The sequence below is a fragment of the Cariama cristata genome, unplaced genomic scaffold (genome assembly GCF_000690535.1).
Source record: "Cariama cristata isolate BGI_N322 unplaced genomic scaffold, ASM69053v1 scaffold11981, whole genome shotgun sequence".
Classification (NCBI taxonomy): Eukaryota; Metazoa; Chordata; class Aves; order Cariamiformes; family Cariamidae; genus Cariama; species Cariama cristata.
The window spans coordinates 10,306-21,218 of NW_009601032.1; the positions used below are offsets into that span (position 1 = coordinate 10,306).

A 10,913-nucleotide genomic window follows, 5' to 3' on the forward strand; every position below is an offset into this window, starting at 1 on the left:
AAGCGAGGTTTGTACCGTATTTGCTTCCTACAATACAGAAATGTTGGGAACCCTGGACTGGATGCTTTTTTTGCTGTGCAGTTCTGTCATTGTCGTACTGTTTTATCTTGTAAAAAGGTACTTGCCCCTGCATGTCTAGAAGATTACAGCAGAGGCCCTTCTTGGCCACCTCTTGTAAAGCCCATCAGGCTCTCATAACGGAAGTGCAAATTACTGCTCCCAATAGTCTGCATGACCGAAAAGATGAAAGATAAATGTGACTGCTGCATTCATCCTCCCTCTGCAAAGTAAGGTAGCACTGGGGTATTACCCAGAAACAGTTCTTCTGCACTAATTGAAAAAAATTTTTGTTAATGTAGCTGGCCTTCTGTTTTCAATGTGTTTTGTCTAAGTATCCAGCAACTTAACAGCATTTGTGGGAAACCTTATTACCACAGCAAATCTGGGTGTCTTCAGTAGGATTCTCATAACTTACTCTTTTTGGATTCAGTGGCAGTCTGCACTTCTAACTCAATTGTACCTGTACATTTCTGCCTTACAACATACTTTGTAAAATGGTATTCAATGCTGAGGCTTGCAATTGAAGAATTCATGTTGACATCCAATGTCATTCTTACTATAACCCCCAAATCTGTTTTTAATGTCACATGTGATGAGCTCTGTCAACTTTTATGTTCTCTTTTGTCAGAGCTTTGCTGGAGGTCAGTTCAGGAGGTTCCCGAAATAGCTACAGATGACAGGAGAGCAAAGCTGGAAGGGGTCTCTGGAGGTCTCTAGTCCCGATTCCTGCTCCAAGCAGGGAGTTAGTTCAGGATGCTCTGGGCCTTGCTCTGGACAAGTTCTGAAGATGTCCAAGAATGGAGATCCCACAGCCTCTTGGGCTCTGTTCCAGTACTTAATCATGCTCATTGAATATAATTAATACATTTTTCACAATTGGAATATTCCTTGTTGCAACTTGTGACTGTTGCCTCTAGTCTTTTCATCATGTACTTCTGAGAAGAGTGGGTCCATCATTTCTATTAAAAGACATCTTATAGTGTGTCCAAAAAGCTTTTCTTGTGTGTGTGTGTGTAAAAACTATTAAAATAATTCAACCTTTTTGGGGAATGATGAACAATATCTGTTGCATCATCCCAGTCTTCATTCCATGCCTAAAGGCAGTGTACTTAGAAATCATAAACACCTTGACTTGAGAGCATAGTGCGTATTACTTCAAATGACAAAGTAAAAAAACTACTCTGCCCAGGAAACTTTTTTTGATCCATACAAATGTTCTTACCTATAATCAAGAGACTAAACCAGAAGAGTAGAGTAATGGTTCCTTTAAGAGCAAGACTCCTGTAAGAGCAAGAAACCTTTTCATAGCAGCGTGTATGTATTAGCACTGATAATAAGGCAGTGCTTCCAAAGCTGCAAAACAGCAAAAATATACGGGGAAAAAAATACTACAGATTTCCCTATCACATTACACATGGATACCAAAGTTTTACTTGAAGAGTCTGATCATTTCTCTGCATCTTCTTAATATAGTTGTCTGCAGGTTCTTGTTCAGTGCAATAGTACAAATACTAGAGTCCCAAATTTATGTGATTTTAAAATGTATTTTCTGTTCTTATTAACAACCCCTTTTAAGCAATATTTTCTTATGGCTGCATAAATTAAATGTAAGAGATGATAGGATTTTAATCGAAACCAAATTCCTGGTGGTTCAGTTGAGAAGAATTAGTTCAGCCAGGTTAAACAGTAGCGTGAGCTTATTTATTCTTGCAGATACCCTCCATTTTGAACGAGCAAGGCAAAAGCCCCTGCAGGTGGCATGCTGTTGGTTTGGCACGCTTCTGTAGGGGTTTCAGCTCCTGCTAAAAGAACCAGGAACAATTGTGAACCTGAAGAGAGCCCTTGAGAAACAGTTAATGGTGAATAAGAAAGAAAGAGGACCACAGCTCATATGCAGAATAGGATGTTACCAAAGTGTTTGATCAGTAATACATTATTAAAGTAAGAATTCTGAATGTTAATGCAAACTGTTCTCAGAAATTCTGCATGTGAAAACATAACCGTGTCCTTCCATTGCTCATAGAGAGAGGAAAGGAGCTGCCTGCTGCTAGGAGGGGTACCCAGGCAGGCTGTCCTCAGAGGATCGGGGAAGGAAGAGCTTCTTGCTGAGGGAGTGGAAAGATCTTGAGTCTCCAAAAGAAACTTTTACATTCCAGCATTGTCTGGAGTGGAGGAGGACTGGTTGCTGATAGTCCCCCCTGAGAGATGAAGTCCAGAATTTCTGCCTTGAGAGGGATGCAGATACTGTAGGAGCTTCTGTGTCATTGCTGGCTGCATCTCAGAAGCAGGGAGCTGCTCTTTGCATCCTGTGCAGACATTACATAGAGTTTAGCTGGAAGACCCTCCTCCCCTCATTACCCCTTGCGCAGGCTGTGCTGAACCAGAGACGCTCCTTCTTGGTCTCTCCATGGGAAGAGAAAGTTGCTAGGAGTGGTTGAAGTCCGCAGATGTTTCTGTGCACTTCTGGGATCCCTGCTCAGGCATTACAGATTGGGTAGCAAGGTCTTGTTGTCTTTTCCTGGTATAGTTAGTTGGGATTGGTCTGTCTCCTTGCTTTCTCCCAGCATATTTAGTTCCCGTATCTGTGTATTGTAGCACTGTGGGCACAGAAGTTTTAGCAGCTTGTGAAGGGAGCTTTTGCCAGCAAGTCAGGAGGAAGTATCTAAAAATGGCCGTTACAAAGGTTCTTCAGAACAGAAACATCAAACTATTCTTATTGTCCTTTATTTTTTTCCTAAAGACAAAACAAAAAGCTCTTTTGTTCAATCTTGGCTTTATTTGGGTAAGATATAAAATGGCTTCTCCTCATCACTCGTACATGTTTATCCATCCTGTTTGAAACACTTCTGTTTATGGCTGAAAGCAGTAAAACAAAAACATTCACTTGATTGAAGATTAAGTGGATTTTTCTGTGCTGACAAGTCTTGATTTTGCAAGATTGGTTTTAATTAAGTTACATTTTTCTGTCTCTTTATGATGCTTCTTGTAGTAAGATGAAATTGTATTGTTATTCTTAAAATAATACTGAGTACAATTTGATTCTCTCTCTTTATGTAGCAGATGACTGTTGCATTATTGTCTGCGTAGATACCATCTGTGCAGCAAATGAAAATCAGAAAAAAACCCCAACCACAAGACAAGAGAGTGCTATGTGAAGACTGGTACATTTCACAATGAAAATATTTTGATGTGGCATTATACAAAACCACAGAATATCTTCTTTTCCTTCTTCCTTCCTTTCATTCAAGAAAGGCTCGATAGAGAGCCATGAATGACAGTTCTAGAAGCAGAACTAGATTCAGAGGATCTTGAGTCATACAGCACAGTTGGCTCTTTGGAGGAACTTACCACTTATGTTCTGTGTTGTGGCTGAGAAGGCAAAGTTTAACAGTGAGAAAATGGGAAGGAATGAAAAATTGAGTAGCTGCTTTCCTTATTTTAGGATTTGACCTCCCTTTCCCAAACAGTCATTCCAATTAGATACAGAGGTAAGGTTATCCGATCAATGTTCATTTTCTTAAAAGCACTTTAATACTGTTTGGGGTTGTGCTTGTTACAACGTGGCACTGCAGTGAAGCCTATACTACATTGTGGATGTAAAGGATTAGTCCGGAACTTCTAGTCTCTGTTCAGTGTGTTTATGTGCTGTTTGTTATCTTTTTGTTAAAGTTTTGCAGAGTAGTTGTATTTTGGCCTGATGAGAATATCAGTGGGGCTGCTTTAAAAATGCTTTCAAAGTAGCCCATTTATTTGATTAAATTATCCATGTGGTTCATGATTCTAGTAAATGACAGTAGGGGAGAGAGAGCTAGACAGGAAAAAAATGATAGAAGTCTTAAAAAAAGTCATAACTTCCTGTTCTTCTGGATATTTGCTGTGTTACGTGAATGGGATCATTTGACACAAGAGAATGTGTCCAAAGCAAGGGAAGTGGAGAAACATGCTTTAATGTACTGATGAGCGATAACATGCAGATAATGCCACAGAATGGTGCACGTTAAATGCAAAGAAAGTATCTGCAAGACTGCAGATTCCTTATAGAATATAGCTTATATTAATTGGCAAGCTTTTTTACACAAGAGGAAAAAGATAATAAATATACCAAGCAATTGTACATTTCTATGTAGTATTAACAGTAGTTTTCCCTAACCCATTTGTTATGTGCCTACAGATTTCCTGGGGACTCCAGTTCAAGTAAAGTTTGTGGTTCCTTTGTATATAAGAATTTATTTTTTTTTTCATTTGAGATATGAAATGGTAATAAATGGGTTAGATAAGGTATGAAGATAATAGGTAGACTAGAGAGAGTATTAAGTGACAGAACATAAAAAGCTGGATTATTACATGACTAATGGGTTTATTCAACCCTACCAGTCAGAGCAATATATTGGAGAAAAGGGTAGCCCTAAGTCATTCATCAATGGATAAAACTTGTAACTCTATGAACAAAGGACATCCTGTATGAGACCTAAGGTACAACATAGCCGTTACTAAATCTAGGAGGTAGTTCTTGATGCACTTAATTTTGTTCTACAAGCATCCTTTTGAAATCTGCAGTTCTTCCTACTTCAAAAGCATGGTTGAAACAAGACCTTACTGTAGCCAGTGGAAATTCTAGCATCACATGCAAATGAGGCTGTAGTTTGAAAAGTACTTCTCTAAATGTCAACATGGAGAAGTTTTATATCCTTGCTGAAGAAGCACACAGAAAGAAACTTCTCTGTGTGTTTACTCACTGCAGCCATCCCACTGGCAGTTTGCAAAATGCACCTCTTGGCTTCATTTCAAGTTGTGATTCATTTTAACACCAGTGATGCTAGTTACATATCACATACAACAAACAGAAAGCTATTATGCTGATGTAAAGTCTGATTAAGTGAAATCTTTTATCTCTGGAGAAACAACACGTGCTGGGGACTCAAACTGCGTACGGTGTTCCTGACTCTTAATAGCACCTCGCTCTGAAATACACTCACGCTGACCTTGACTGCTCACAGCCACAGTGAAATAGCATGACAGGTTGATCCATTGACAGCTTTTAAAGACTATTTGTATGTGCTCTTATTTTAACAGATTTACCTCGGACTAAAACCTCCACAGATCAAGGATGTTGATTCTTCTGGCTTTCATTATTGTGTTTCACATAACCTCAGCAGCACTGCTGTTCATCTCAACTATTGACAATGTAAGTGTCATTTCTTCTCTTTTTCTCTCACACATGGGTGTTTTTTTGCTTCATAAAAATGAAGTTAATCTTCTCTCATTTTCTTCAACTTGCTTATTGAAAGCACGTAATTTTGTTAAGCGCACTGATCTCCTTATACCTTTTGGTAATAAAAATGCCTCCAATACGCATGTTGGAGGTATACATGGGTAAGACTGTACAAGTACGTGCCATACACTTGTATGGCATCATGTGATAAGCCCGTGTTCGGCAGCTATTCTTCCCCGCTCTGAGATGCTTGGGCAGGGAGTACATTCACAAATATGACCATGCTTGCAGGGTGGAGCTATGGGATTTGGTTCAGCTAGATAGAAAGGAAAGGAAAGGAAAAAAATCTATTGTCCGTTTGTGTCAAGTACATGAAATCAAACAGCTCATGATTAATGCGTGGGGATAATTTCAGTCAAGGTATGCTTTGCCTCAGAAGTGGTTGTCCAAGATGCTCAGTTAAATCGTGGAAGAGACACCGTGAATTTATCTGTTTCCATTCAGCTGAAGCAGTTTCAGCACAAAGTTTTAGAATAATTTATGTTGCATTCTTTTCAGATTTCCTTTTTATTTTTGTGACCAGATGGAATTTACCTTCCAGTGTTGACACCTAGCTCTTAATTGAATTTTCCTCTTTCCAAAACAGCCCGCTGTCCTGATTGGTACTCTTAATTGTGTACTGGAGTCTTTCTTTCTCTAAGAGGTTCAGTGTATGTACAAGCTTTTAGGATTAAAAAAAATTGTCTGCTGAAAATACTTTACTGTACTCAGTGAAGCTAGTTGGAGTCCCGTAGTCTTTTCCAAGACTGTGCTCCAAGTGAAATGGTGTATTACCCACAACTTTTTATTGCAAAATTGTACAAACTCAGATGTTATCTTTCAGTCAGCTGGTTGATTTGTTCCGTTGAAGTAGGTCATTAATAGAGTACTGAAGCAGGTTGTCTTACCCTGCCCCTGTGAGTATTTGGAAAGCTAGGACAGTGGACAGAGCAACTTGTTCTTAATTCCGATCTGCTACATAACAAATCAAATTAGTATACAAACAAACCCCCATGCACTCTGCTTTGTGTCATTAGTTACTTTTAAACAGTTACGAACTTGAACTGTGTAACCACCTTCCATTAGATTTTATAATCTTCAGAGGCTTTTTATAGTCATGAATATAACTCTGAAAGGGTTATATAGCGCTCAGAGCTGAAGAATAATATATTGAACTTGGACTGCAAAATCCAAATGAATGGTATTTAGAGAAAGTAATGCTTTTTCTTAAAACACAGTCTTATTATTACCCATATGTCTACTATCATAATATATTACAGTTTTTATTGCAGCATTGTTTGCAAAGCTGCACCGTAAGCTGTGAGGTTTCTGGAATATCTATTTAAGCAGCAGATGCTACCAGGAGTCATATTCAAAAGTTGTATTTTTCCAACTCTAGTCAAAACAAAGGCCTGGGTAGCTATCAGAACAGGAATGGGTTTCCTGAGGAAATGCCACTTGTGTGGAGTGCTTGGCATTTCCAAGGCTACCGTAAAAGTCTCTTCAGTCACTGTAGTACCCTTTTGTGTTAAATGTTAAAACATCAAAATAGAAATACCATGGGAGGATCTTAATTTGTTGCTAGCCACTTCCAGTGAGGTGCCATAGTGTACATGCTGCATTGGCACATTGACAGCTCAGCTACGTAAAGTAGAGATTAATTCAATTCAGTGTCAGGAACCAGAAAGTTTAAAGAGTTTCTGTTTCATAGATGTATACCCTGGTATTTCCTGTGACTTAAAAAATGCTGTGCCTTTAAAGAGCTGTGCATCCTAAACAGGGTCTGGATGAACAAAGCAGATTTTGTCCAAGTATCTTAAGGAGTGAGCAATCACTGACTATCCAAAATTTCTGCCCCAACAGTGGAAAATGCCTTGTGCTTTGGCATGTTTAAGATTGCCATCTATTCCCTTTTCTACTTTACACAGGTCTAAAATGAAAATGACATGTGAATAATGATATAACCTTTATTCCAAAATACCATTAGATCTCAAATTTAGTTTGAGCTGTTAAGTATCAAAAGTGAACAGAAATTTGTTTCAGCTGATATATCTGATTGGGAGACACTCGGACAACTAAGGGGTTTGGGTTTTTTTTGTTTTTCCTTTAAGAGTCCTTTGCTTTTTTTTGCAGGCCTGGTGGGTAGGAGATAATTTTTCTACAGATGTCTGGAGAATGTGTGCCACGAATACTAGCACCTGTATGGCTATTACTGATCAATTTAGAGGTGAGTGTCTCTCCATGCCTATGTCTCAGTTCCTTTAGCAGGACATCTGGTGAAATCGCTACGAAATTTGCAGGGGCAATAATATATTTGCTCAAAAATCTTCATGCTGTAATTACACAGGTCTTCTCAAAATTTAATACTGGCTTTTCATTTGGAAGAGCAAACTGTTCCAGCAGTTTCTGTAAGAGGAAAACTGAGAAAACTGTCAGGTGCACTTGAAAGCCTACTGCAAGAGAGTAAACACAAACAACTAACAACAAGTGCTAAAGAGTTCTTAAAAATTAGATGAGGTGAAAACAGTGAAGTAATCTGAAAGTGTGGCTGAAGTGATAGAATTTGCCTCAGAATTGAACTTTAACTTTGAAAGAAGAACCTAAAAATACTGGCTGCGTACAGGAATCAGTGAAAAAGTGGAAGAAAGTCAGAACACAAGGTGCAGTTTTAATAAAGAGGACAACATACAGCACAGCCTAATACCCTGCTTTACAAAAAATTAAAAAATTCTCAAACGTTACTTTTTCTTTATTTCTACACTTTCAGTCTTTTTGTATATTGAAGAGGTAGATGATTTGAAGAGCCATACACCCATAAAGTAACTTTGCTTTCCAAGCATCAAGTTGGTTTAGGGATGCAGTGAGATGATCCATTATGCACAGGCATGTCTAAGCTAATGTGAATGTAAGGAATTTGCATTTGATGTCTGTAGTATTATGCATCCATTGAAATTAGGTACCCAAACTAGCTAGATTATAAGTAGCTCAGGTATGTTTGCTGTTCACAGACGTACTAACTGCAGCGTAGCTACGCTAGAGGAGAGGGGCCATCAGGAGCTGCTCTGTGTAGCTTAGCTTGTCTGTATTGGTGCAGCAAAGTTACACGCAGCAGCTACATGTAGTTGCAAATTTATTGGTTCCTTTAGCTCTCAGTTATAGCGAAGTAATTGACAGGATGAAAACCCTGACTCAAAGGAATCTTTTGTGCTGAGTGTGGATATCCTGTCTGGTTACGTCTTACTGGATAGAGCTGTCTCCAGGCCTGGCAAGAGGCTCGGGTCTGCATTTGTAAACCATTTGGGACACCCAGCAGTTTCACTGTGCTCTTAGTACGTTGATGGTAGCAAAGGATGTGCTATGGGAGAAATAGTCTCTTCAGGATTTTTGTGCAGTTTTATGAAAAGCTTTTAAAAGTCCTTAAGCCACTGGCTGTATTAATACCAAGGAAACAGAGAGGAACCAACCTAGGCGATGTGTGCACAACTGGATTGCTGTATCTGCTGAACTCCTGCTTACAGAATGTAGCTCTGCCCCTTTACGCATTGCAGGAGTAGGCAAAGAGAGAAACTGTATTTTTAATCAAAGCTGCTTTTGTTTTTTGCAGAGTATCAATCAATTCAGGCTGTTCAGGCCACCATGATCCTATCTACTATTTTCTGTTGTGTGGCATTTCTGGTTTTCATTCTTCAACTCTTCCGTCTAAAGCAAGGAGAAAGATTTGTGTTAACCTCTATTATCCAGCTCCTGTCATGTGAGTGATTTTTCAACACTTGTGACTTTAATGCTGTTTACATGAGAGTAGGAAAGCGAAGGGGAAAAAGGTTTCAAAAAGAATGAGCTGCATGAGAAGTTTGTAGGGCTGTTGAGGCCATAGCTTATCCTTCATTTAAACAGTGAACCGCTCCATTCTGCTGTTAAAACATGGATGAGTTCACCACTCAGAATAAAGTCATTTAAACTTTGAAGGGAAAGAATCTGAGATTCTGAGCTGCCTGAACAAATTGGATAACTCTGTAATTGTTACAGGCAGGTACTCCCTTAATTTTTTTGTTAAGTCTTTAAAACTGTCCAGATGTTTAGATTCATTTTGTGTTCACTGCAAATGACATAAATACACAACAGCACTTCAAATTTAATCCGTGCCAAAGAAACTGAAAACGTGTCCTGAAATGCTCTCAGTTTAGTTTGAGGATGGAAAATGAGTGTCTGCAAAAAAAGGACGTTGGTGGAAAAAGCTGACATAAGAGAGACAGTGAATAGTTGTTATGCATATTGATAATATTTTAAGATGCTAAATGTTACTATTTTCTTCTCCCTCCAGGTCTGTGTGTTATGGTTGCAGCTTCCATTTATACAGACAGGCATGAAGAACTACACAAGAGCAACGAATACAGCATTGAAGTTTCTGAAGGCCAATATGGCTATTCTTTCGTCTTAGCCTGGATTGCATTTGCCTTTACTCTGATCAGTGGTGTTATGTACCTAGTATTAAGGAAGCGTAAATAAATGTCAGCAGCTAGTTATTTCTGTCACTACAGTACAAAACCAAATTCCAGTAACCATTTTGTATATAATCATTTACATGGTTTTGTAGTAAAGGTATTGTTTCTCTAAAAATGTACTGTGTTCTTGATATGAAACAGAATTTTAAAAAATGGCAGGTTTAACGGAATGGCTGGGACCTACAGGTCAGGGGTCTGAGCAGGACAGAGCCAAGTTGTTTCTTTTATATATTTCATCATCATAAATGGTTTTCCCTTTACTAGACATTAACGGTTTGTTCCTGGCCTCCAGCATATTGCAAGTAAAGCCTGTGCAAATTAATTTGTAAGCAGTGTGCTAACAATATTCCTGGACCAGATGTATCCCTTTGGAATGGTTTAAATATCAGGGGAGTAAAAAAATGAGGCCTGGATCACAGTGAAAAAGCAACCAATTATAAAAGCCCGAAGCTGCACTCAGCGCATCTGTTCTGGCAGAGGACTAGTGTTCTGCTCTTTATAATGTGCACTAAGTGTTGTCAAGCTTTTATTAAAACCACTTGCTTCGCAAAAGTAAACAACTCCTATTTGTACTCCAGCCAATGATTCTCTTGATTCTCTTTCATATTTAATTTAAGCATATGAAGCCTTTGGCGGGAGAATTTACCAGCAAATTCACTGCACAACTCAGGACTGGAATAGTCTGAGCAGTAAGAAATAGCCCACTCAAGTCCTATGTCCCTTTATTCTTGTATTGTGCATAGTCTTTCTGGAAGGAAGAAAAGGGAAAAACAAAGCATTACCTTGCCTACATCTGCAAATTTCTAAGCAAATTCGTGATCAAGCAATGGCAAATTTAGGTTTTTACAGCCAAACTCAACATGTTTATTACACCGGGCTTTTATTATATAGTGATTTCATGGCTAATACATTGTTTACAAAAGCATTCCCCAAGTTCTCCCATTAGGAAATTTGCCTTAAAAAAATTAATTCTAAATTCCTTTGCGGATTTTACTTGAACTAAACACTCCTACTAAATAATTCAGAGTGCAATTACTATGTTTATGAATTCCAGGTTTTTCAAGATAAAATTGCATTGTGATTTTTTATTTTTCAATGAT

At 38.5% G+C, this 10,913-nt stretch overlaps 1 protein-coding gene across 1 annotated transcript; it reads left to right on the forward strand.

Annotated features, from left to right (window-relative positions):
- The first annotated feature begins 5,133 nt into the window (after window positions 1–5,133).
- Window positions 5,134–9,928, forward strand: EMP2 (epithelial membrane protein 2). The gene is made up of 4 exons (XM_009710286.1): window positions 5,134–5,245; window positions 7,445–7,538; window positions 8,916–9,062; window positions 9,633–9,928. Exons 1-4 carry the CDS (start codon window positions 5,168–5,170, stop codon window positions 9,815–9,817), a joined length of 504 nt encoding a protein of 167 aa, XP_009708588.1. The 5' UTR covers window positions 5,134–5,167; the 3' UTR covers window positions 9,818–9,928.
- The last annotated feature ends 985 nt before the right edge of the window (window positions 9,929–10,913 follow it).